The 27839-nt window shown below is 43.1% G+C and overlaps 1 protein-coding gene across 4 annotated transcripts; it reads left to right on the top strand.

Moving 5' to 3' along the window:
• The first annotated feature begins 189 nt into the window (after nt 1-189).
• bcl9 (BCL9 transcription coactivator) lies at nt 190-26763 on the top strand. 4 transcript variants are annotated; one of them, XM_034885239.1, is made up of 11 exons: nt 190-380; nt 2320-2488; nt 17302-17770; nt 19023-19336; nt 20404-20511; nt 20650-20836; nt 21591-21687; nt 21792-22784; nt 23214-23973; nt 24858-25127; nt 25276-26763. In XM_034885239.1, exons 3-11 carry the CDS (start codon nt 17484-17486, stop codon nt 26313-26315), a joined length of 4056 nt encoding a protein of 1351 aa, XP_034741130.1. In that variant the 5' UTR covers nt 190-380; nt 2320-2488; nt 17302-17483; the 3' UTR covers nt 26316-26763. The 4 variants fall into 4 exon arrangements, with proteins under 4 accessions (XP_034741130.1, XP_034741128.1, XP_034741127.1 ...); XM_034885237.1 differs by having other exon boundaries at nt 21792-23973; XM_034885236.1 differs by lacking the exon at nt 190-380 and adding an exon at nt 421-762 and having other exon boundaries at nt 21792-23973; nt 25276-26315.
• The last annotated feature ends 1076 nt before the right edge of the window (nt 26764-27839 follow it).

Below are 27839 nucleotides of genomic sequence, written 5' to 3'. Positions count from 1 at the left end.
ATACAATTACAATTTTCTAAACCACTATTTGGTAAGTGTATTTGTGGACTTGTATGTCATATACCCTGGTGTTTACCGTGTTACATCTAGTGGACGTTAGCGTATCGCTGCTGTCCGACAGTAACATTCTCACTGGCACACAGACCTGACCTAGAATTGCTACTTAGAATTCGGGCTGAACCATCGCGCTGGAACGGAGGGGGGAGAGACGACAGGAAATCTTGACTGGGATGTAATGGAGTAGGACCACTGGAAAGCTCGGGCGAAAGGGGGGAGGCATATTTCTATTTTATAATGTTACCGTGATAATGTTGTGATTTGTTTAGTGTACGATATGAATCCGTAGATCGGGGAAACCGGAGATTAAGATAACATTCCAGGTAAGTGTTCCTTCTTTCAAATCCAGGTGGAAAGTGTCGGTACCAGAGCTCGCCTCCTGGCAACGGGCACACGCGGGTCCTCCTCCCGGGGACATCTCACTCCGGTATCCGTTCTTCTCTCCCTCCGTCCCCGAAGGCTGGCTAGCTAACCCACCTCGTGTCTGGCCTGGCAGACAGTGAGCACCCTTTCAACCGTAAATGCCGATTTTTCCAGCGCACCAACAACGGATTATTCACGATGTTTTCAGCATGGTGTGAAACCCGCGGAGAAATATTGGTTTTTACCCCATTATACTGGAGGACCGCCCGTGCTTCGTGAAAATGAAAAAAGGATACAATGCAGCATGCATGTTCTGCATTCTTCGGGAGTACCACACCGCTGGTATTGTAATTCTTTTATTAGAAATGTGTTTAATATGATTTATAAACGCGTAGCGAGATTATAGGCCTCGTTTGCTGATTGTCTCGGCCAGCCCTATCATCTGCCAAACGATTTAATTGTTACATTGTTAACGGACCTAGCAGAACTTGAAACATGAACGTTTGCCTAAGCAGTGCCTGGTTTGCTTTATTAGCGGACAAAGCTCTAAAATGAACCTCATTCTGTGTGTGTTTTTTGTGTGCTTGTGGCCGACGTCGTTGTTCTCGCTCTCAGCCGCCGTCCAGTGCCTCCCTCTTCGGGGAAGACTTTGTTTGCGCTGGCCGACGCTCCATGAATGCAAGTGCTGAAGTCCTCCCTTCCCCCCAGTTCTCTGGCGAAACAGGAACAACTTCTTTTAGGAAAAAGAAAAAAAAAGTTCCTGGAGTTTCAAGCGCCGTGGAATTACTTTGTCCGCCAAGAGTTGTCCAGTGAAGCGCTGAGATTTCAGGGGGGGGGGGAGTCTAGTCTCTGTAGTTGTGTGCTTTACGTTTATTTGCAGTGTTTCAGGTTTGTGGATGTCTGTGATATTTTAGGACAATTTCCTCGAGTAGGCCCGTTTGTGAGTAACTTGTGTGGCATTGTGCTCTGTTACCTTGGCAAGACCAAGAGAGGTAAACACGGCAAAGAATGTGTTCAGTGTTTTAGTTTTACAAATCTTTTTTCTTTTTTTTTTTAATTGTGAGTGAGTGAGTGAAAAAAATCCACAGGTCGTATAGTGAAAACATGTTTAGTAGCCTAAGACATCTGATACCCGGGGATTTTGGGAATTGACTCCCCTAATTAAGTCTTAATGCGTTAGCTTTCGTGAGTTTTCCATTTTTTTTTATGAAACATTTTTTAAAGAACTCAAAAATAAATGTAAGCCTATCGCAAATGTGCATCCAGCTTCGTGTTGCCTGAGTGCTATGGCGTCTCCATCATAATTGCAAAGAGAAAATCTCAGTGGCGTTTGTGCTTTGTTGCAGTTTGGCTCCTACTGATCCTTTAGCTGATGCTGTTTTCCAGAACCACCTCTTGAGTTAGCAGGTAGCTGTTCATTGTCTTGTCTAAGGGCTGAGATTTAACTAGACCATCCTCTTACAGGACTCTGGTCTCTTCCATTGCTAGGCAACACTGCTGCCTGCCACAGACGTGTATCTGTTGCATATTATTCAGGCTGTTTTTATATATATTTTGTATTTTCTATGACCGCACTACTTCTACCCTATTTTCTTTGCATTCTTGAGATGTGAAGAAGTCCTTTTTGAATGCAAAGAAACAATTAAGTTCTTGGCAGAGTATCATAGGCTGTTTTGTAGTCCCTTATGTGAACACCGATCGATAACTGAAGTATAAATGAGTGTGTGGGTTAAAAAGGTGAGTATACACTGTCACTGTTGCCCCTAATGACCTGAGCTTTGCGATGGTTATGTGTTTGCTACATGTTAGTCTTGTCAACACGAGGCACTGAGTGCTTTTCCTTGCCCTTTGCTTGTGTTTTACCCATTGAGCAAAGTTGTCTGTCTCCCTCCGTTCCAGGTGTGAATGACTTGTGGCTGTGAGGTGTCGTGAGTGTGCCAGGTTCCTGCACAGCCTCCGTGGCTGACTGCGGGGAGGAGTTGAGTGGAGAGCAGACATCAGTGCCCAGGGGACCTACGGCCTGGTTCTCCATATGAGGCCCTGCTGAAAGGGCAGGGGGGCTTCTGAGGTAACCCAGCTCAACTCTTGCTCTCTCTTTTTTCCCCTCATACATCATCACAGTGTTTCTTTCATACGTACACATCACCCCTGTTCTCAAAAGTGTACACCTATGAAAGACTGACTAAATGCTGTTTTTCATCCGATTTTTTTTTTCTTCTTTTAGTTCTAGAAATTAGAAATGCCAAGATGCAAGTACCATAAATCGCAGCAAGAACACAATACGTTTCATATTGCAGTATATTTTACTGTGAGCCATGTTACTTGTGAGTGTGACATTTATTCACTATATAGTGCCCACAATGGAACAAAACCAAGCAATATTATCTGCCAAGATTTACACAATGCAGTGTGTCACATGCATAAAAAAAATTGCAAAATGATCGGCTTCTCAGTGTTGATGCAGTGAAATTATGATTAATTAGTTTCTGAATGAGTGAATAAAGTAGTGATTGGATCTGGTTTACTCTGGAGCGTTTCAAATATTTACCTAACAATAACGGTATATCTGTTTTAAAACATTAGGCCAACTTTTCCTACATCATCACACCTAGCAGCAAGCACTTCTTCATTGCATTCAAAGACCGGTGCCGTAACCTAATGGCTTAACATTGCTCTGATGCAACAATAACAAGCCAGGCACTGGCTCTTCCTAACATTAGTCACTATCTCTTTGACATTTATCTATGGATATGCCTACATTGATAGCTGCAGTCTGATGAGAGAGGCCTTGAGTTGTAGAGTGGTTAACTCTGTGCAAACCACTTTTGATGCTCAGAGTAATGGATTGAAGAAAAGAACCTCTCTGCTTTGGACTATCAGTGCAATGTTTGGTCTTATTTGCTGATCTGCTCATGCTGAGGACACAACACGGCCAGGGCGCTCTTCCTGAGAACACTGTCCACACTGTTTATTTATCTGCTTTCTAATCCGTGTTAACCAAAAACCCCAGTGAGGTGAAGGACGTACGGAAATGAATATTATTGTAGAGCGGCAAAGGATTTATTTTTCTCCTCTGTGTATTGGGCTCTCATGTTTCTATGCATTTGATCGCTTCATGGGTTTTCTAATTAAAACTCGCCAGGCTTGTGTTGTGTATGACATGGAGGGATGTGTTGGAGAGGCGGGTTGTCTCATTGCGTGTAGTGGGTGGCAGGAGGCACCCGTCCCTGTTCATATGGTAGATTGGACCCAAGTGTGTCCATATTTTCTATTGCTTGAATCGTTTTCACCCTGTTACCTCATTATGATCTTTTTTTTTTTGTACCCGTAAAATAAAAGTAAGTATTTGCATTTAGCAAAAAAAAGTCCCAACTTCCCATTTATCTAGTCTTGCTTTGCCAGACCTTCCACCACTGGGTAAGAGGGTCTGGTTAGTCCACACAGCATTCCGGGATGAGAGACAAATGTGCTCTCATTTACTGGCATTTATTTTTCTTACAATCGTCTTGGACGGCGCTATTGGGAAGGAACTTGTTTTGGTGGAACATGTGTACATTCAAAGGTTGTTTTAGTTGTGCAGAAGAAAACTCTGATTGGACAGGTAGTCTAGCTAGCTGTCTGGATTTACCCTGCAGAGATCTGAGGAGCAGTTAACCATAGTCCTCATAGTAGAAGTATAGTTTATTACTCCAATACAAAAAAAGCGGTAGGTAACGGCTATCCGGCCTAAAAAAGTGTGATACGTCAAAATTCGTGGCGGCAACGAAGGAATCCTGGAAGTGGAACGTTGTGGATATAAACTACCATTTAACTGGTGTTCTGAGTTAGACGTCCATTCACAATTATGGAATGCTGAATGACTAGTATAATAGTAAGGCTTCCATAACGCAGTAATTATGTAGTGTCCCCCAGGGAGCAGGAACAATACTAGCATATTTGGAATTTAGCCATCGTAGTTTGCAAGTTCACATTCAACAATTTTAGAGTAAGTAAACTTTATTTATAGAGCACCGTTTACAGACAAGGGGTCACAAAGTGCTTTACACCTAATCAAATAAAAACAACACAAAATACAAAACGATGTGGCTAATTAAATGCGTGTCTAAAAAGATGTCTTTAGGTGTTTTCTGAAAGTGATGTTGACTTATTGCGGTCATGCCAAGGAAATTGAAACAGCTCAACATTACAGAACTACTTTACATAAAATTGTCATGTTCAATTATGTACAGTCTACCTTGACATTGCCTGTAGAAAATGTTAATATAAAACACGGAAGGCACATTTTCCTTTCTCAATTTGCACAAGAGGGTTCAGAGGTACTACATTCAATGTACTGTTCAAGGACATTGTATGAGCTGTGAAATTAAAGGCAGATAATTTGATTTCTGTCTATTATCTATCTTATTATTTATCTATTTCTGTCTATTGCTGGAAATATTGTCCATTTTTCCACCGGTAGTCATCATCAGTTGTCATTTCTTCCTTGTCAGTTGCAATAAGTAGTAATCTGATTGGATTTGGTATTTGCACCTATTGCTACTTTATCAAATTAAGCCTGTATTGGCCAGATGTGACCAATCCACATTAAATACAATTTATATCACTGGCAGTATAAAATTGTGACCACACAGTTTATAGATCTTTTAAACACACTACAATTAAAATCAGTTCCACTCAGTGGGTTACACAGATTTTGTTGTTGTTGAGAAAGACAAAAGTGAGCTGGTATTAGACTATGAATACACTGTAAAAAACGCAATCCTTGTAGACAGCCCAAGCTCCACAAACAACAATGAACCACACCAACCTGCACAACGAAACATAATAGTCTTCCAGACAATAATTGAGAATAAAGGACTTGGGGGGGGTTAGTGTATGGAAGGGAGGGTAAGGAGACAAGATGAAAAGGAGGGAAGGGCGAGCTGGCTTTCACATTGTTTGACAATACTTCAAACATCAACAAGAACTGACATCACCCAACATTGCTTAGAGCACCTTTTAATTGATTGAGTAAAAAATCCCAAACCGCTCTACTTTGAAAAAAGCGCCAACTAATGGCCTATCTTCTTCATGTATTGAGTTATCGGCCAAAACACAAACGTTGATAATAAGAATTTAAATTGACCGAGATATGATTCATGTCATGTTTGGTAGCTAGCTAGGATAATTTGTTTGGTCGACAAAACCAGAACCCAAAGTGTAACGATGCAAAACGCAAACATTAGTAAATTTGAGAGGTGTGAGCTGCAAGGTCTGTGGTACGCTGCCTACAAATATCCCAGAGCCCTAAAGGAATTTTGACAACCTCTGGTCAGTCGGATTTCATTTTCTATAAAAGCTTGTAAAACATGGACCCTGTTGTCCATAGTCAATATATGACTATTAGACTAGACTAATATTAGACTGGACTATTAGAATGCGTGTACTGCAATATTAAAAAGGTTGTAAGACCATATAGACAAAAATAAACAAAACAGAACATGAATCTCACAGATATGTCTATATCACACACACCCACACCAATGCCACACAAGCATTTGTGTGTGTGTGATATCAACATATCTATATATTTAACATATATATCTAACATATTTACATTATAACTTGTATAAAGGACAAATTAGTTAAATTTCTTACACACAGTGTATCAATCTTACATGTAACAATACGGATTAATTGTACAATGAACCCAAAAAAGCTCTGGGCTTCTAGGCCGGACACAAAACCTTCTGTAAGGGATAGAAAGACAACAAAGACATCAGCAGAATGGGGTGAGTGTTAGTTTTTAGCTCCAAAAGACCGTATGTTTCTACTAGTTACTTTATTAAGTTACAAAGTTATGAATCTGAAGTGCCGTCTACGTGTGCCGGTCCAGAAGGAGTTTGAATAAGGTGGTTTTTGACGAATAAAAGTCTTGGCAGAAATGTGAGTGGCCTACAGCATGAGATTCAGTTGGATCCAGGGAAGGCGTGTATATATGGTTTTTAAATGTCCAATGTACGGTTACGAAGTTATAGGGCCTAACAAGTTTTTCTGCTATTGCGCCACCTAGTGGTGGAAGTGGGTCAACTGTTATGACTGAGGTCCTTGCGGAATTCTGGAACAGTCTTGAAAATGGCACACCGCTACCACGTACGGTTTAGGCTGTAGCGGGAGTTTTACACGGAGAAGAATAATAGAGGAAAAATAATCCTTAGCAAAACGATCGGGTTCCACAGCCCTGCTGTGTGAACCGCAGTAGCGGTTCCCAGCCCCTCGGGCTTGGACCCTAATAATAGAGGAAAAGGGCTACACTAGGCTAAAGGGCAGCATTTTTAAACAAATCTTTTAAGACTCTTAGGACCAGCTTCTAGTAGTAAGTCTTTGCAGCTTACGGTGGCTTTCCAAACAAGTTACAGCTATAGATATAAATGTGTTTTTCTTCTAGCTGCATTTCATATATGTCTATCTGGATGTGTGGTGGGATTGTTGCCCATCCGGATCCTCAAGAAAGTGTCTGACTGAGCCAGAATGCACCTATAATTCTGCTTTCATGTTTCTCTGCTGTGATGGACAGTTACTGCACAGACATGGTGCTCCTCCTGTCCTGAAGGGAGTGGTCCTCTCAAACAAAGCTGCTCTCAGTTGGAAGATGGAGGCTTTGGTGACCTGCAGTCCCCCCTACTATCTGTGCTAAAAGTTGCCAGTCTGGTTGAGGTCCTCTCCAGCTACCAGATCATTTTTTGATAAGGAAAGATTTTGGCCACTACACCTCCTGTTTTTTATTGTTTTTTTTATGTTGTCCATTTCTTTTTCAGCAGGAAGAATATAATATTTGTCAATATAACCTGGTGCACGTGACACAATTCGAAGAGCTTGTTTTTATGAACCAGGGATAAGCATCCTTCAACTGTTTCCAATCTTTAGTATCAGTGTAAATGAAAGGATGCTTCTGGTTTATATTTAATCCTTTATTTTCTTTGGTTGACCTCCTGATAAGTGATGCTGTGTATGCATCAGTGCTTTGCATAAAGTCTTTGGTAATCTTTTACATTAGTTTCTTGGATAAAAAGCAAGGCTTTACAGAGTGCGGGTTTTTTTTACAGATGAAACTACAAACAGTGTATAGGTTAATATTGGATTTTGTATAGTAACCATCAATGATTCTGGCTTTGCAGCCATTTTGCCACCAGGTTTTTGACACTTCTGTAGTTCTTTTTTGCTAAGAGAACTACAAAACTGTACGAATATGATGTTTTTCCCCAACTCAGCTGCTATCAATTACAGCTATCAAAATGACATGAGCAAGCAAAAAAATTACATGTAGCAGGTTCTTTTGTAAAATCAGTCCATCGCTACAGATGGCAATCAGCAGGGACCTCCCAACAAAATCTGACTCCTAAGGTACAAATGCTAACCTGTTTTGATTGAGTGCTACAACTCTGTAATGTTGTGGTTTGATAGGAGTTTTGGTGTTATCTGGTTGCTTTTCTAATATTGGATTATGTGGAGCAGATAATTGAAGGCGGTGTGATGTCACAGTTACTGGGATGAGTCTGGGCAGGAAAATCAACAGATTTCCATCCTTTTCTGCTTCTCCAGTTCAGTTCTGGATGACGTCATGCAGGATCTGCCTGAATGTTTGTTGTTTTACTGCCAAAGTAAATTTGGTTTCATACCAACAGTTGAAGTTTTATCAGGATTTACATATTTATTTTTTAAAATCATCACTTACAAACTAGTGCCAAACCTTGGATTTGAACTTCTCAAATTTCATCCTTATCCTCCATGTTTGTTTTTTTTGCTCACTGTCTAGTAATTTGAGCCATCTGTCTATGCTCATAAAAAAAGGGAGTGAATGTAGTCACCTTCCCTCTGTTTTAACCGTCATGTATTTAATGAAAAAAACAATCCTATGACTCAAACATACCGAGCAAAAATGTTGATTCTAGAGTCCTAATTCCCACATTCCCCCTTCTGTTCAAGTCACCATTGAATGTTTTGAGAGCAGCGACTAGAGCTATACAAACCTACAAGATGTGTGACAAGTAGAGTGTGTAACAACATAATCATCTCTTACCTGAAAGATGAGGTGTTAAGAGTAACAGAAGTTTAATATTTCTCTTATATTAGGATTAATGGGCAGGTTGCATTTCAAGCCATCTTACCTGGGTTACATGGGCATTATACTGTATGCTTTCAACATACCAGTATTAATATGTGGGAAATAGCTGGGTAGACATGTCTTGTTGCAGAGCATTTATGGTTTCAGAGGCATGCAAGCTCAGACTCATGAACATGGCAGATGCCATAAACTTGTGGAGCAGTTTTTAGTGCATCTCAGACATTATTAGGACATCTACTACTGCCGCATACAATGTCCAATAGTATGAGTATGCGCAGGTATATTGCTCTGTGCCTGTATATCTAATTGAATAGGTCTTAGCCAGTGTGTTTTTAAAATTCCATGGGTATGACACACAAGTGCAAACTGAGGGAATTCAGGGACACAATCTGGCTCATATTCTTTCCAGAGTGCTAATTTTGTTGTAGGATAGGCGAGGAGACGGCACATGTATTGTACACGCTCTCTGTTTGTGAGTGTTCTGCTTTAAGTAATGTCTATATCTATGCTGGTTTGATGTCATGCCAGGTCAGTGAAGATGCCTGAACTGTGTCACATGGTCTGACAGGTTGAGAAATCCTTTTGTTCCTGTTGTATAGTGATTTGTAATGTAGAAAAATAATCTATGGAGAACAAGGATTTGGGCTGCACATCTTGAAATTTCATTCCTTTCCTGCCTAATGTTCTTAGTGCTATAAATGGAAGTTTTGAAAAGTGTGGGTTGGATTGACTGCTGTTTGTAATGTGGGTATTTGGTGTTTCTGTGTTGTGAGGTTCAGTATTAAGATATAAGTGACCCTTACATAATTGCAAGTGGCTTGCAAGAAGAGCCTTTTGACCAGCAAGGGAGTAACTCAAGCCTCCTTTACACTTTTCCTCAATGATCTGCTCGGCCTCTGAAGGGCCTGGCCGTTGGGGTTTCCCACAGTGCTTTTTTGCCACAGACGTCCTCCCAGCATGAACAAGGAAGGAATGTGGCCCGAGTGTGGGAGCGACTGTCAGGATTGAGGGAGGGAGTCACGGACCAGAGAGCATGGTCAAGGGATGGGAGGAAATGAAGGGTCTGCACAGAGGGCAGCAGAGTTTCTCTTAAGCAAATGGAGTTTCGCTTTACATTTCATTAACAAATCAGAGAAAGGAAAGGTCCTTCTACTAGAGGTCTACATGTGTTCAAAATTTTAATCCCGAGGAAAACCTTCCTCAACCCTATGTGCATAAATTAAGAAAAGAAAAAAATTGGCCCAATCTGGAAGGCATCTGAACAGATTCAGACTTGGTCTGACCTAGACCTGAAGCTGTTTAGGAACGTATCCTAAATGCGGTTGACCCAAACAGAGCCAAAAAAGAGACCACAGACAGTTGATTGGTGGTGTAGCATGCTGGGCCACCAATCAACGAGTAGCTGCAGTGGAGTGCCTCGGTAGCTGAGTGCACATGCCACATTATTGCAATGTCCTGGGTTCGATTCTAGCTTTGTGGCATGTCATTCCCCTGTCTCTGCCCCAATTTCCAGTATTGCTTCTACACATCTTAAAAAGAAAAACAGCTGTAGTCTAGTTGTAGTATTTTTTTTTTCCTGCCTCAAGAAAAGTTTTCTTCTTCAGTTAAACACACCACATAATCAGAGCTGATTGGAAATTGGCTAGGAGGATCTGTTTGTGTCTATTGATTCATAGAGCTAAGACCTGTACCTAGTAGAGATGTTCCGATGTCTCCGATACTGCCTGAAATGCTGGTCACGGTATCGGGAAGTACTGGAGTTTTTGCACCAATCCGATACCAGGTCATAAAGACCTAAAGAAAATCTACGTTAAAGTAATTTATTTATGTTCTTTTTCCGTTCGGACTGTCAAACTGGATGAAAAAAGTAAGTTCTACAATGTTCATTGTCTGTGTTTGTTTATGTTTCACAAATAATTTAACCTGAGCCAGACTGACAAAAAATCACATCACATCCATACAGGGATGGTAGTATACAGTTGTTAAAACATAATACAGTACATAACACACTGGTATTGATCAGTACTCTGTATCGGCCGGAATCGGGAAGCAAAAAATGGTATCGGACCATCTCTAGTACCGAGTATGACTTAGCATAATCTTAACCTGGCTCAACTTGGGTCCAGCGTGGGGTCTCACTTATTACACTTGTGAGACCTCTGCTAACTACTGATCATTTACAGTCAGAAAACTTTAGTGCATCACAGTGGGACAGCGAGTCAGAGTCCTTTTCTATCTGTAGCTACAGTAGCCATGGCTTGCTATGCTAACAGTTAGCAGTTTCTTCAGATAAAGAAGAAATCATGCTGCCTCAAGATTGCACACATTGCATTGGCCTGTTTGTGTTCACAGGTCAGACCTGAGGTTAGACATGGTTATTCATTTTGGCTTTGGCATTGCACACACATCACTACTACCAAAGGAGATAAATAAAGAAGAAGAAATTTCCAGTCAATTGCCTGAAATTGACCAACCAACCTTCTTGTATTAAATGCTGTATTAAAGTGTATGTTATGTTAGCCTTTTTGCAAAGTCCATAGGTTGCAATATACACTTTGCTGTTCAGCTTTTATGTTTTAATACTTAAGTTAAATGCGATGTTAACCTTGTACTCTTTACCTTTAATTTTTGGCTGCAATAATGGTACTTTAAGTATTTTATTCTGGCCCGCCACTGTTAGCTAGTGTCTTTGTCATGTATTGAGTAGATATGGGAAAGGGAGTGTGTGTAAGCAAGACACACCCACTTAGCCAGAGATCCAGAGACACAGGGCAGATGGACAGAGATGGAAGTGCAGGCTGAAGTGTGTGAGAGGGAGATCAGAGCCGGCCGGAGTGCTGATTGCCAGTCCTGATGCTGGAGCTGGCCGCCACACATGGCCCTGTGCCCAGGCTACGCCAGCAGATGTGTCGCTAGTGAGTCAGCTGTGTGCATGTGTCTCAGACACACACAGACTTCTGTAGTAACCCCCCTCTCCTCTTACGGGTGAATCTGTATCTCACCCTCTTTCCAATCCTCCTGCTTTCGTTGCCACTTCCATCAGTATGATGGACACGGCGACGCGTCTGTCAACACGATATGACATGGCAAAATGTGACATTACACACATGTCGCCTCCCTGGGGATGGAGGGGCATCGTCTGCAGACCAGAGGAAAGGATTAACCGAGGATGGTGGAGCGAGAGTTGATTCGCGAATGCGGGACAGGCAGACCAGGGGAGTGGCAGCTGGTGCTGGGGGTAACAGTGTGAGGGGGGGTACTAAATACACACTCAGGTAAGCAGAAGAGAAAACCTGGCTGTAGAGACAGATGGAGATATGTACGATAGCTATTGTACTTTGGGAGCAGTTAAGTGTTAAAAGGAGAATGCGGAAATGTTCATTTTACATATTGGTGTGGCTTGGAGCTCAGTCATGATGTGTGAGAGCCCCTGTTCTTGTCATGGTAGATGCATTATGTCTAATGTTACAAATGAGGCGTCACAGCTCTATATTTAGTGACACTTAGCATTCCTAACATTCTGTATGTACCAAGCATGAGTCATGAGTTCAATCTGCAGGGTGTGGCATGTTAGAGTAATGCTCTCAGGGAGCCACCTCAACAGGTGAGCTTGCAGGTGTTTTCTCAGCCAGGGCATTGTGAGATGTCCAACAGATCTTTGCTTGGAGGTATGGCTGGGCAATATATCAATATTTAATTGATATATGTGGCTAGATATCATCTTCAGTTTTGGATATTGTAATATCCTGATATTGTGTTGTCCTTTCCTGGTTTTAAAGGCTGCATTATAGTAGAGTGATGTAACACACCAAAATGTTCTAGCTGTTCTATTATTTGCCTTTATCCACAGTTATTATATTAACATAACTGATGATTATTTATCAAAAATCTCATTGTGTGCATATTTTGTGAAAACGCTGATTGTCAACCCTACAATATCGCCACATTATCAATATTCAGGTATTTGGTAAAAAATATCAGCATATTTGATTTTCTCCATATCTCCCAGCTCTACTTGGAAGTCAGCAGTCTTGCTTTGTTTTAATTTCTTTAAGTAGAGTTAATGCAGTTAGTTACTGCGTCACTAACAGTCAGAGAGGAATGTGTGGGAACTAGTTTTAGTAAGGAAACCGGTTATGTACAAGGAAGAACTGGGCTTTTGACTTGATTTCAGACATCCGAATAAATATGCGATTGATATCAGCCCCATATTAGTCATATGTTTAGCAAAAAATAACGATGAAATTGCTACAAAAGTAAAGTCTCAGCATTGGTTCAAATTTAACGCAACAACAAATCAATAGTAGGAATTTTTTTTTAACAAAAAAAAAGAATTTAATTCATAAAATAAAAAGCACATGTCCTTAGTTCAATACTTTCTGGGTTTGTCAGTTTTTTTTGTTTGTCTTTGTTCGGGTACAACCAGTCACTAATGTTTGCTAACTTCATGAGTCCTTTCACTGACTTTATGTCGCTGCTCTCTAAAAGTTTATCAAGAATTGCTACAAAGTTTTTGCATGTCAGAATATGTTATAGGCCGATGCGTGGGATGAAAAGACCCTGTGTGGAAGAACCTCAAATATCCGGCACACCGGCTATCAATTGTACTTATGTAAATAATGACGTTTCAGTGCTTAGCCTCTTATCAGATAAAATGCATAACACTTTTGGGAAGTAAACACACATCGTAGTACCTCGTGGGAAGACTTGACTGACTTCTGTCTCATAACACTTGCTCTCAAGACATTGATGATGGCATTAAAACAATACCGTAGGAGAATTTTTGGAAAAGTGCAAAATTTGAATGTGCCAATATCTCATAATTACTTCTTGTGGCTGCTTTTCAACAAAGAAACTAGAAATATTAAATGCATTCTCAGAAAGGAATTTGAGGCACAACTTGATCAATTGAGCATCAGACCTATAAATCCTTTTTTTTATTGGGGTCTTGTCACAACATTTTGACTTGAGACTTCATATATGGTATTTAGATTTGATGATTGTTGGGTGCATGGAAGTTGTGCCCTTGTGTAAAGAGATGCGCAGATCCTTGCTGTTGTGTGTTTGTATAATATTGCTTAAAACTGTGAGGAGATGTGGAAATAACGTGTCTAATATTGGCCTAAACAAATAATGGGCTAAAGAAATTCTTGAGATGGAGGTTGAGCAGACGTACAGAGCATAAGGGAGGTAGAGAGCAAGAAGAGAGAGCAATACTCCATTGTGACTGAACTGCAAAATGGGATTTGCATAAATAAGTCGGATAAATCAGCAGGCCCTTTTTACAGCCAACAGCAGGGCTGAGATGAGGGATGACAGTGTGTGTGTGTGTGTGTGTGTGTGTGTGTGTGTGTGTGTGTGTGTGTGTGTGTGTGTGTGTGTGTGTGTGTGTGTGTGTGTGTGTGTGTGTGTGTGTGTGTGTGTGTGTGTGTGTGTGTGTGTGTGTGTGTGTGTGTGTGTGTGTGTGTGTGTGTGTGTGTGTGTGTGTGTGTGTGTGTGTGTGTGTGTGTGTGTGTGTGTGTGTGTGTTTGCACACCCATCTCTTTAAATAATGTCTTTTGTATTATTGTTCCGTTAAAAATGGAAGCCTGCGGGTTAGTAGCAAGGTCAAGGTTCCTCAGCTGTTATTCACAAAACTTTGAATTACCAGTGTGTAACAGGTATAGCACCTCCCATCAAAGGAATTTGGGTGACGTAGCAGGGAAGGTCTGCGCTCTGCCAGCGTACGATGACTGTTACATAAGCATGAAATTAAATGCTCCCTTTTAGTGCCACCCGCATTGGAAAATCCAAATCTAATTGAATTATTTTCTGCCCTCTTTTCATGTGGAACCTCATATTTATATCAGAGGCAAGAAGCTGATTTTTAGAGCCTCATTAGACTGTTTTCCCATCAACATTCATGCACTGCAGCTCCCAGTGTGTGCTTTGATAGACAGTTCAGCATATTTACTGGAGATGGAGAAAGAGAAATCTCTGTGATTACCTCTATGGTGTTTTGTTGTGTGTGTGTGCGGTGGGTTGCAGTGTGCCCTCCTGATGTGTATGTGTCATTGCGTTCCTTATGACAGGCATGTCAGCAAGCTCCCCAATTAGTGCCTCATTAGCGTGTGATTGGAGGGAACAGGTGATTGACAGGTCCTGCAGTTTGCGTCTGTATGCGTGTACATACTCATATTACACACATTTGTGTACGATTGGGGTTTAGGTTTAGATAACACCCCTGGAGGGCATATGTTCTTGGTAAGGTTGAATGAGGTAGGATCCCTGTTCTTTGATATAGTAAAATGAGATCTCCTTTAGCAATTTGAACCCAGTTTCTTGTTTATTAATTAATTGGCATGCCTTCTCCCCCTACAACTTACTGATGTTTTAATAGAGGGGATTAAAGCATAAAGCATAAAATCCTAAATGTTATTGACAGTGTTGTGGATCACAGCTACTGTGTGTCTGGTCTTTTCCACTGTGATTTACGCAAGTCAGTGTATTACTTTAATGAGCAAATTACAGTCAACAGCAAAATCAAACTGCATCTCTGTTTTTGCCACTTTCTTGTCCTCCCTCACATAGTCTTTCTTCACTTTTTATCAAAAGTCTGCTCTAACAAAACCAGAACTCTAGCAACAAGTACTGATTTGACACTAGTAGAAAATGTCTGTTCTGCCAATGGTGTGAACTTCTTTAGACACAACATTTAAACTGTGAACGTTTTATACCAGGTCATTAGTTTAAGCCAAAGGCCTTTTGTGAAATTTCTGTCGATGTCAGTGTGCTGCACATTACTGCTGCAGAATTACTCATTTAGGATTGTATGTTGCGGTGTGTCGCGAAACAGAAACATGTCATTTCACCAGAATAGAGGTATTTCAAGCAGTTCAATTCTAAATAAATATGTATAGAGTCAAATAAATATGGAGTCGAATCACAATTTTAGCAATCAATCATCCTAGAGCCCCCACTCCTGCGTCAGTGTTTTTTTAAAATGTATTATATATTTGGAGGTTAGTCTAATCAGTGTAATTTGGATACCCAAGGCTCTTCTGTGCTTCCCCCTCTCTGTCCCTGTGGAGAACCCAGCCTCTGCTCGTGTGCAGTAGTAATCTGTGGGTCCTGATAGTTGTAAATCACTTCTCCTGTCGACCAGTGAGAGACTAGTGTTGCTGCTGTAGCAGGAGTCTGCGTATTTGTCTGCTTCCCAGTGACAACCCCCACCACTCCACCTCCTTCTCCCCAGGGGAACTCTGGAGCCAGTTACAATGTTGGGTGTTTTTGGAAGAGCTCCCAAATATTTTCAGGATGACAATGTAATCTGTATGACTAGGCCGCTCTCTTGAACAGGATTCTCATGCAATTCTCATGCTCAACACACAAAAACGGAATGTGCGCGTGTCTGTCTTTCGGGGGAAGGTAACCTGCATGTCATAGGCAGACGCCGCCCACAAAACGCTTTACTGCAGTGAGATGGGGTGCCTGCTACCGGCTGTGACTTCAGGACACTTTTTTTTTCTGCTTCCAACGTTACATCCAACGTGACATGATTGCTGGATATACCAAAGTAACCCTTCTTCACTTTCCTGAAGCACTAGCAGATGGCATTCAGAACGTCAAAAATATTGTGTAAATTTGCCTCTAACTTTCACTTTAACCACAATTTAACCACCGCGTTAATACTGCCATTTAAATATAGGGAATCATATGCCTATTACAAGGGTGCCTGTAACGGTATGCCTGTAATTTATGTCGCCCTCACAAAAAACGCTATATTTATTACAGCCAATAGATTACTACAATCCCAATAAAGTTCTTGACAGGGGAACAAGCTTCAACACTCCGACTACTTTATTGTATTTAAGTCTTTCCTCAAGGTTGACTGCAGCAAGTATCGTTATCGATCAGTATCGTTAACGAAAAGACAACGTTACAATGTTTTCTCTCTCTCTGCAAACACACACACACACACACACACACACACACACACACAAACTATCAGATAAACAGTCTGTCGCTAAATATGAGATTGTCTCTATATGCTACTCGCTCTGTTTCTGGTGGATGATGAACGCAGATATGTGCTGATTAGCTCTCATAACGGGCCGGGTGGGTAGCACGCTGCCATGAGTCAATGACGCTAATGTCTGATTACTCCACATTGTCATTGTGGTATTTTGTGACTAAATTCTGTTCTCTGTCAGATAATACAGTAGCACAGTGTCTTCCTCTGACAGAGAAGTAGGCTATACAGTAAATCAGTGGTAGGCTATACAGTGGAGTTTTATATTAAGTGGTTTGGGGTCCTTCTGTTAGTCATTTTGGGGGACAATTTGGTTTTTGGAGAATTCTACAAGCAGCAATACCACAGGCCAAGCAATCGACCTGTTCTAAACAGGCACATTTTCAACGGGCACTATACTAGTAGTATCAAAGACTAACCTGACTGATTTTAAGGCCAATACCATTATTGATATGTATTAAGGTTCAAACTGATGATATATGAGCCAATAGTAATCTTTTTAAATTAACAATATAGATTTTTTTTGTTTTTAATACAAATTCCTTGATTTTATTTTTTGAAAATGCGATTCCCTTCCTGCTGACATAAATTAAAGCTGACCAAAGCCACGGTAAAGGATAGAAATAAACATCTTCAAACAACCACCTTTCAAGCCGACAAAAGTATATTTATACTATAAAGATTTTGGGAGGAGTGTCACTTACAGTTCAGACCTCTTTCCCAGTTTTGCTAACCATTCTTTTTCCTCTCTCTTCTCTCTCAACAGTGTGCCCAAGGGCCGTTGAAAGCCCCCTTGTGGGAGTTTCATAAATACTCACTGAACAAGAAAAGACTCCTGAACTATTGTTACTGTTTTCACACATTTCCTTACACACACACACACACACACACACACACACACACACATACGTGCGCACACACCCTCATACAGACAAGGACATAGAGAGAATGTTGGAGGTCCAAGAGGAGAGGCCAGCGGCGGCAGGTACAGCAGCGACACATTTCAGTAAGAAGGTGCGAGGGAAGAAAGAGCGAGAGGAGGCCAAGGACGGTCGGGGAAACCTCGCAAATATCGGGAATCCTGTTCCTGGATCCAGGAACGTGCGCACAAAAGCGGCGCTCACACACACCGGCAATCCTCACCAGCTCATCACTTCCCCCTGTTCTGTAGTCCTGGGAGCCCCATCAATGCACTCCAATAGGCTAAAGAACTCCCCGTCCACCAACACGCAGAGGTGAGTGGACTCACACTGACCACCTGTGGGTGTAGTGCTGTGATGCAGCTTTGATGGTGATAATAAGAGAGCACTGGTTTGTTTATAATCGTGTGAGATCCTGATGATTGTTTTAACAGCCCGATCAGCCAAATGCTGATGAAAATGTTGATTAAAATTATGCATTTAATCCAGACTCTTTCTACGAACAGCAACACAAATGCAGAGCAAGCAGAAGTAAAATTTCAACTACACCAATCAAAATCAAGTTTTTATCCTAGGGAAATTGTTTTTATGTAGTACTAACAACTGGTGAATGAAATACTCGCATCATTAACGTATAAACAGGCTTTACTGAGAAAGCACAGGCTTCTGTCCAGAACATAAACCTGTTTCAAAGAAATTACAAAAATCATCTCACATTATCAGAAATGAATAAACATTAGCTGTCAATATTTTTTCACAGTTATGAAGAGAGAATAAACACAAACACTCAACCCTCTGTTTGTATTGGAATAAAGTGAGAATAAAAGTGTGTGTGCGTATGTGTGTGTGTTGGTGTTTGAGTGTGTTTGTGTGTTCGAAGATTTCACTAGAAAGAGGAAGTTACCTCTTGTTTACTGAACTTTTGCTAGTAGATTATGTAATGCTGTAAAGTTTTTCCAGCCCTCCATGCTATTGATGCATGGTCCAGAGCTGTTCTAGGGTCAGGGAGTACAAGTTTTCCCTGCTGACTCATGGTTCTGGAGCTTGTGGAAACAGCTATCTGGACTGCCAAAATTTGGGCTTTTCATTTTTTTTTTTTTTCTACTAGCTGTGTGTCGGTGTGAATGTACATGCTAGGCTGTGGCTTTGCTTTTTGGACATGTTGGCATTTGTTTCATGCTACTTGTGTGTGTGTGTGTGTGTGTGTGTGTGTGTGTGTGCGTGTGCGTGCGCGCAAGGGAGAGAGCGAGAAGGAGATTAGGGTGTGGTGAGGAGTTCTCTGCCAATTGTCCTGCTTGCCTGAGCTGCTCTCATAACTAGTGAGCAGCAGTTGTTTGGAGATGGCCTGTGTATGATCTGTTCCTTTGGGTTTAACTCTGCACAAGGAATTCCTAATACCAATAACCTAATAATGAGTTCATAGACAAGCATACCAGAACCCATAATTACATTATGTTTAACAGTTGCATTTGAAAAAAAGAGGGCAAAGAGAACAATCACATTTCACTATTGGTCTTCTCTCTATTAATTATGCCGATGATCTTTTACTCTCTCCTCTGTCTCTCAGCCCTAAACCTAAGACGGAGGCCATGGTACGCTCACCTCCCGTCACGTCCCCCTCTACTGCGACCCAGATGGACTCTAAAATGCCCAATCAGGGTAAACCAGGGAGCACTGGAAGCCAATCACAGCCCTCACCCTGCGACCCCAAGACCTTAGGCTCCAAAGGGACTCAGAATGTGGCAGGGGGAATGGGGCTGAAGAATGGCCAGGGACTCACCTCTGGCCCAAGCTCCAAGGTTAAAGTCAAAAGGGAGAGAAGTACCTCAGTTGAGTCGTTTGAACAGCCCGATATTGGCACACCCACTGGTGAGGAAAAAGGTAAGAACCACAGCAGCCAGTACTCGTTATCATCCAACCATCTAATGTCCAGCAGGAAGCTGGGATCAGAAATGTAGGAATAATTCTTGTGAAGTGCTACAGTGAGTTAGGGGTGGGAAAAAATTGCGATACTTTCCGTGGCAATAGTGTATCGATACGCCAAGTTATTGATATTTTATTATTTATGTGTTGGTCAGTTTGTCCGCTTGACAATCCCATGTTGCAGCAATAAAAGTGACGTGAGATGGACAAATAGAGAAATTTATCCTTTTAGATAAAACAGGTGTTGACGACAAAGTTTCCTTTTGGAGACATCATAGGAAATTGGGAAAAATTGAAGTTGAGGGGAAAAAAGTAATGAGTTTCAATATATTGCAGAACATTGCAACATGATTAAAATCACAATATCGTGATGTGACACAAGTATCGTGACAGTATCGTATTGTGAGGCCTCTGGTGATTCCCATCCCTACAGTCAGTCAATTTAAATCTCAGAGACTATAAATTATTTTAAATCTTTTTCATTTTCACCAGAATATTAAATAGTTGAACTAAGGTAGGTGGGCAAGGTTAAATCATTTTCTTGATTATGTTTTAAGAAGTTGTTACTAGCTGGGCTTTCATACTTTGTTACCAAACCTACATCTGCTTTGAACTGTTAGATAGAATACCCACTGCGCTTAAACAGTGTCGTGTCTGCAGTGCTTCAGTTGTGTTGTTGCTCTGCATCTGGCAATACTACACATTTCATTTCCTGGAGAGATGGTTCATCAGATCTATTAAGCACTGATTAAGGGGGAAATGGCACAAATTCATCCTAATTATAGCTCGTAGTTGTTTTGTTGTGTGCCTTTTATCCTGTACTACTGCATTACTTTATAAAAAGTCCTGTACATGTAGTTATTTTCTCTTTGTGTAGAGAAGGCAACAGTTGGACATCTTGAAAGATATGCTTTGTAGTACCTTGTTGTCACTTGCACAGATAAACCAAAGCCCACTTGTGTGTGTCTGTCTGTCTGTGTGTGTGTTGTGTGTGTGTGTGTGTGTGTGTGTGCGTGCGTACGTAGACAGCAGCAGGGTAAAGAGGATGTGTGTAGCAGAAAGGAGGCAGCCATACAGTGGAGCTGACTGGTGCTCTGGAGGAGAAAGTGACGAAGATGACAAAGGATTCTTCAGTAAGTGTGTTAATGTGTGCATTCATAGCAGTCCCTCCGCTGATCAGCTAGACTTATGACAGCTCCTTAGTAGAACTACATTACCCATAGGCCTGGGCTGGTCATAAAGGCATGGTCTTTCCTATTGTCTCCTTCTAGATTGTAACTCAAGTGACGTGAAGCCCCAGGACTCCGTCACACATTCTACCTCCAATGCCGGACTCAGTCGCTCCTCCACACCCTCCCACAATACACTGGGAGGCCAGGGTTCCACAACAGAAACTGCTAGTGGCCAGAAACCAGGCACAAAACTTGTTTATGTCTTCACCACGGAAATGGCCAACAAGTAAGGAAACTGAGAGTTACCATTTGTATCTGTCGCGGTAGTATCTTCCATTAAATTGTAGCTCAGCCATTATTTGCCATTCGAAACGTCAATTTCTTTAGTGCCCAATGCCCATACTGTGCATGTATGTCTAGTGTTTGCCATGTAGTTATTAGTTTTTACAGTTAAAGTTTATCTCTACAAATTTGAAATATGAATTTTTTTTAAGACAGGATAACTCAATCATCATCTCAGCACTTAAACACTTTTTTTTACATAAGTAAAACATACACCCACAGTGAAACCCTTTGTGGAATTGCAGTGGAAAATTAAATGGAATTACTAACAACGTAAATTGCCTGAAGTATATCTGTGCCCCTGTCATCAGTGGTTGTTCTTTGTTCGTATGGCACTAAGATACTTTCTACCCACCCCTTCTTTTCTACCCCCAATGTTCCCAGTTATAGCCTAAATCCATTTTGTGTATACGCACAAGCATGTGTGTTTCTCACTTAGATTAAAAGATGGATTCACAGTGGTGTCTATGTGCGTGCACAGTAGTCAGCTTAGTCCGTTGTCCTTGATTTTACCTTCATGGTCCCATCTAGTACTCATTCATCTGGCTCACCGTCTTCCAAAAGGATTGATAGATGGACGGATACACAGACACACACACACACACACACACACACACACACACACACACACACACACAGACAGACAAATGAATTGTGTCTGATGACTGATATCTGACTGTCTGCCTTCTTGTCCTCAGGGCAGCTGATGCAGTTCTAACTGGTCATACAGAAAACATCATTGCCTTCCACATGAAAAACATCTCCAACAGCAAGGACAAAGCTCACCTCCTCCTGGTACACACAGGCTCTTTATAATGCACACATATTTGCTTTCATACACCAACATCTTGCACAAGAGTGCCATACATTAATCCCAATTCTGTCACTCTCTGTTAAAGAACAACGCAGCAAGCGCCCTCCGAAATGACGCCAAGCCTCCCCAGCAACCCCCGTCGCATGCCCAAGATCAGAGCCACCAACCTGGATCCAAATCGTCCTTACCTGGCATGGCAGAGCCTGCCCCACCCCAGCCAAACCAAGGAAGCCAATCTGGTGTTCTTCCCCAGGAGGGGCCACCTTCTGCAGGCATGGAATCCAAAAATCCTCCCAGCAGTAGCCCCAGTAACACTACAGCTCCAGTTGACCAGGCCCCCGTCCCCCAACCTGAGGCAGGCCTCAACCCTCCAACAGCAGGTGAAGGAGGGCAGGGTGGAGGCTCTGGTGTAGCGGGTCTGACACCCCAGCAACAGCAACAACAGCAGCAGCTGGCCCAGGAGCTGTTGAACATGGAAGCCAACACAGAGGGTCTGTCCCAAGAACAGTTGGAGCATCGCCAGCGCTCCCTGCAGACATTACGAGATATTCAGCGCATGCTTTTCCCTGATGACCGTGATGCCCCACCAACTGGACCCCCACCGTCCCACGGTGGACCCCATGATGGAGGTCCTGATGGTGCACCCCGTAGGTCTGAGCAAGGCCCACTACAAGCTATGATGGCACAGTCTCAGAGCCTCGGACCACCAGGTGGGCCAGGACCTCGTCCACAAGGTCCACCCTTTGGCCCACCCCATGGCCCACCCCATGGTCCCAGGGATATGCCCCCATTTCCACAAGATGAAATGGGTGCACACATGGGGGGTCCGGGGGGCTGTGGAGATGGAGATCAGATGACGCCAGAACAGGTGGCTTGGCTGAAGCTACAGCAGGAGTTTTATGAAGAGAAAAGAAAGAAGCAAGAAATGCAACACCGGCCACTTCCTCCAGACATGATGATGCACCCCCATGGTCCACGTGGCATGATGCGAGGCCCCCCGCCTCCCTACCAGATGGGCCCAGGAGAGATGTGGGGAGGACCAGGTGGTCCACCAGAGCACTACCAGGAGCGCATGGGCCCTGGCCCCAGGGGTATGCCCCCACATATGCAGAGGATGCCTGGCTTTTCTGGTATGATAAATCCCGAGATGGAGGGCCATCCAAGGCCTGGAATGGGCTGGCCTGACGACATGCCTCCCCGGATGGGAGATGGACGAGGCTTCCCCGGAGGACCTGGGGGAATGTTTGCTGGTCCAGGGGGTCGTGGTGAACGTTTCCCAAATCCTCAGTCAGTCCAAGAAGCAATGTTCCACCAAGGTATGGGTGGAGAGAAGGGCATCCCTCCAGGTATGATGATGGACATGCAAAGGATGATGGGACACCAAAGAGTTGGAATGGAACCTGGTAATGGCATGGGCATGTTTCCCAGAATGCCTGGTGATGGTCCTATGAGTCCATCCTCTAGGCTCCAGGGAATGGGGGGGAGGGAAATGGGACCTGAGTTTGGTATGGGCCCTGGCCCTGGGCCAGGACCTCATATGCACCCTTCCAAGCTACGAGATCCCTCCATGAATATGAGTCCTGATGAGATCATGAGAATGAGAGGAGGTGGAGGACCTCCAATGGAGAGCATGGGTCCACAAGGCCGGCCTATGCAGGGTCCTCCCTTCCCTGAGCAGACACAGCCAGGAGATTTTCCTATGGGGCCTGGGCGACCCTTCCCAGGGGGGCCTGGAGGAATGAGGGGTCCACATGTAGACCAGGCCTTTGGTCCAGAGCACAGATCTACACCAACAGGAGGTAATGGCCGTATTAACCACCTCCCCCCTGCTGGTGGCCCTTCACAAGGTCAGAGGGGCCGCAAGCCAGCAGACCTAAATGTCCAAGCAGGGGGGGGGAACTCTCCCAGTATCAACCCACTTAAGTCCCCTCCTCTGAGGCAAGTGCAGTCCCCCATGATGGGCTCTCCCTCTGGAAACCTTAAATCCCCTCAGACACCGTCCCAGCTGGCTGGCATGCTTACTGGTCCCACAGGCCCCAGTGCCCCTCCACCTCCTACAGCCTCAGCACCAATGAAATCCCCCCACTCCATGATGGGATCAGCTGGTGCTTCTCCTGTTCATATGAGGTCTCCTTCGCTTCCTAACCCCTCTCCAGGATGGGCATCCTCACCAAAACCACCCATGCAGAGTCCTGGAGTACCACCCCAGGGTGGCAAGCCTCCCCTCAGCATCACCTCGCCGAACATGATGGGGAGCATGGAGCAAGGTATAACGGCCTCTTTCTTATGTATAACAGTCCCTTCTTATGCTTTTGATATGTAACCTATGTGTGCCCTCAACTGAAATTAAGAATTTCCTTTTGGAAGTTTTCTCACACAAATCGCAAGACTAGAAATTTCAAACCGTTTGGGTAGTACTAGTAGTATGATAAGAAAATGTCTGTACTGTATATCAGAAACTACACAAAGCACAATCAAGTATTTGGTATCTATGAACTCATACTTGAATACAAAACATAATCGAATTTATGAAAGACCTTTTGATAAAAAACCTTAGCATTTTTCCAAATCTTTTAAAAACAGACTTTGACTATTAATTAAAGTGTAATTAATTTTTTATGTGATCAAAAAAAATCCTATTGGTACTGTTTCAATAAAACCTGCCCAAATATTGTCCCCACTGGATTTTAAGACTTGATATAGTCTTTGAGCACAAATGGGTTAATTCCACATCTTTTGTCCAGTGCATCTCTATTTATTTGCATTCAGTTCTAATAAGATGTCTTTTGTAAATGGTTTGGTGTTACATTTGATTTGTATTGCATTTCAGTCACTGATCTCAGTGATTATTAATAACACATGTATAATATTCGTCCTATTTAGTCCTTTTGAAATTGAAACAAAATAAATGTAAATAATATACATGTGGAGGTTATTTATCAAGTGCATCTTTCACTTATTTAAGTTAACACATCTGTATGAGGGGTGGGGTTGGGGTTGGGTGGCTTATGGTCCAGTGGCTCCCTCTTGTGGCCACAGCATTTAGATCTTACTGAGTCTTAAGTAACACACTATTGTTACATATCACAGATAAAAACAGTCTGCCAGAAAAAGAAAAGTCATCTCTCTTTTTCATCATGCCGTCCTCTAGGTGGTAACGGCCCTCCCTCAGCCCCTCCTTCATCAGGGGCTCCATCTGGCTCCATGTCCCTCCCAGGCAACGTCCCGTCTGGCAGTCCGTACAACATACCCCCCGAGCCAACTCTATCCCAGAACCCTCTCTCCATCATGATGTCACGCATGTCCAAGTTTGCAATGCCCAGCTCCACCCCACTCTACCATGATGCCATAAAGACCGTTGCCAGCTCTGATGACGACTCACCCCCGGCTCGCTCCCCTAACCTGCCGTCAGTGAACAATGGTAAGATATTTAATATTTCTTTTCTTTGTAATTTAGTTTATTTCAGTTACACCCACCTCGGGTCATATTTATATTAACATACATTAGATCTGCTTTCTGAGTGCATGTCCTGAATACATAATCCCTTTTTTATGGCTTGCATATACAGGCATGGCAATGAATCACCAAGGCAATCCACGGATGATGGGACCCGGAAACGCTGGATCCATGTCTGCCCTCAGCCCTCTGGGTATGAATCCAATGGGATCCCAGCCCCTCTCCCATGGTATGCCCCCACAGATGCCTTCTCCCAATACCCCGAACATGGGCCCAGGCATGATGCCTCATGGCATGATGATGGCACCAAATCCCCAAGACCCTGGTATGGGAAACCCCCAAATGATGCCCCAGGGACGCATGGGTTATCCTCACCGAAGCCAGCCGTACCCCCTCACCCAGTCCCCTTCCCAGCAGGGCCCTTTCTCCCCGCACAACGGTCCTGGTCCCCAAGGTTTCCCTGGCCATCCCATGGGCTTCCAGGGAGAAGGCGCACCTATGGGAGGGCGGATGGGGAACATGCCTCATGGAGGAGGGGGTGATGGGGGTATGTGCAAGCCCAATACCCCAGGAGGGCCAGAGTTTAACAACATGCAAGGTGGATTCAGTGATGCAGATCTTCATGAGGTGATGCGACCAGGAGCATCTGGCATTCCTGAGTTTGACTTGTCCAGGATAATCCCATCAGAAAAGCCCAGCCAGACTCTGTCTTATTTCCCCCGAGGTGGGGGAGACAACCCTGGAGGAAAACCACCACACCCCTCTGGCTTCCCCATGCAGGGCATGATGGGCGATGGACCACCAAGGATGGGGATGTCCATGCATGGGATGGGGGGGATGCCGGGAGGGCCTGGTGGGGGAATTTGCCCCCAAGACATGCCAATGGGCAACCCTGGCCACAACTCTATGCGGCCACCAGGATTCATGGGCCAAGGCATGATGGGCCCCCAGCACCGGATGATGTCTCCTGGGGGTCCAGGAGGGATGATGCAGGGGAGGCAAATGGCTCACCCAGGCCCTGGTGGCTCACCTAATATGATGATGTCACTGCAGGGCATGGGTGGCCCACCACAGCAGACAATGATGATGGGGGGTCAGATGAGGCCACGTGACATGGACATGGGGTTCAGTCCAGGCCCTGGAATGTTCTAATCCAACAGAAACCTTGTATGTAGAATGTTCTTGGACAATACACAAGGATGGAGTAAAGGTGATGGTGTGTGGAAAATGTTCAGAAAACTCTGCTGCGCTCAAGCAAAGGACGTATAATACAAGAAAGGATGTACCCAGAAATAACCAGAATGGAGTTAACCCGTCACCTGGTAATGTCATGTGGGAATTTTTCCAATGGAGACTCAGACAGGCCCAGATTGGAGTACTTTTGCCACAAGAACATTTTAATTTTGACTCATGAACTTCAGAATGTATGGGATTGTTGTGCATCAGTTTCACAAAACTGTTCTTGTGTTTTTTGAATATCGGACTATAAAGATGACTTTCATCATCAAAGAGGAATCAACCTAATTCAAAGTCAGCGTGGAGATGCTACAGTATATGTCTACTTTTTTCAACAACAAAAAAAACAAATTTGTCATGAAAGTGGTACAAGAGAAAGGAATAAGAAATTGTGCTTTGTGAAGACTTTAGTGGAACTCCATCGTGTCTCTCGCTCTATTGTTTTAACTGTTTCTGTACAGTATATACGTGTGTGTGTGTGTGTGTGTGTGTGTGTGTGTGTGTGTGTGTGTGCGTGCTTGCGTGCTTGACAGACTGTATGTTTGTGTGGTATGTATGTATGTGTCTGTTTGTATAGGCATTCTATCAGTGACCTCTCAACTCCTCTTACCCAACTTTCATTTGGGGGAGGAATGCCCCCTAAAAATACTGTACTGTTTACCATTGGTGGGCTATACAAACTTTAGTCTATTTTAATTTACTTTGTAACTCCAGTGTATAACAAACCAAACTATGACCTCATTAAGATAATAGTATTATTAAAAAAGCACAAACATGGACCGTCTGCAGAAAGCGTCTTTTTTTCTCTATTTTTACCAATGAGAGCAACACATTGTGTGTGTGTATGTGTGTGTGTGTGAGAGGATCTTGGCAGCTTTGCAGCACAATGAAAATCCCCTGTCCATTTCAAGTTGTCAATGACATTTGATTTGGTGCTCCAAAACTTTCAGGAATCAACTTTCGTCAGCGTGAATAATACTGCTAATACCCAGATGTGCTGTGTGTTCTTCTTGTTCCGTTTGTGTTCCTGTTTTGTTTTGACTCTGGGTAATTATCATTCCCACAGCAATAACCCCCCCCCCAATGGTCATCAGAATGGGACAGGCTGAATGCCACAGCAGGTTTGCCAGGTGTTATAGAACTAGAGCTAGGTAGATCTGGTAACATTTTGTAAGGCAGGTGTGGTGTCCAGAGTGAGACCCGCAGAAATGTAAACACGTACTGCTTACCATCCAGTTGACTTCCTCTCTTTTCTCTATTGTATAAGCTTGTCATGTGTTTCTCCGTTGGCTTTGGTGCAGAATAGCCTACCAGGGCTGTGGTGATGGACTACAAATAAAAGATATTGTTTTGGTATATACATGTCTATGGAATGTGTGTGTGTGCATGGATCCACATGGCTCTTGACTATTCACATTTAGTCAGTTATGTGGACCAGGT

The sequence above is a fragment of the Etheostoma cragini genome, chromosome 11, assembly GCF_013103735.1.
Source record: "Etheostoma cragini isolate CJK2018 chromosome 11, CSU_Ecrag_1.0, whole genome shotgun sequence".
NCBI lineage: Eukaryota > Metazoa > Chordata > Actinopteri > Perciformes > Percidae > Etheostoma > Etheostoma cragini.
Note: the sequence above shows the minus strand (reverse complement) of the source record. Positions and strands in the feature narration are given on the sequence as shown.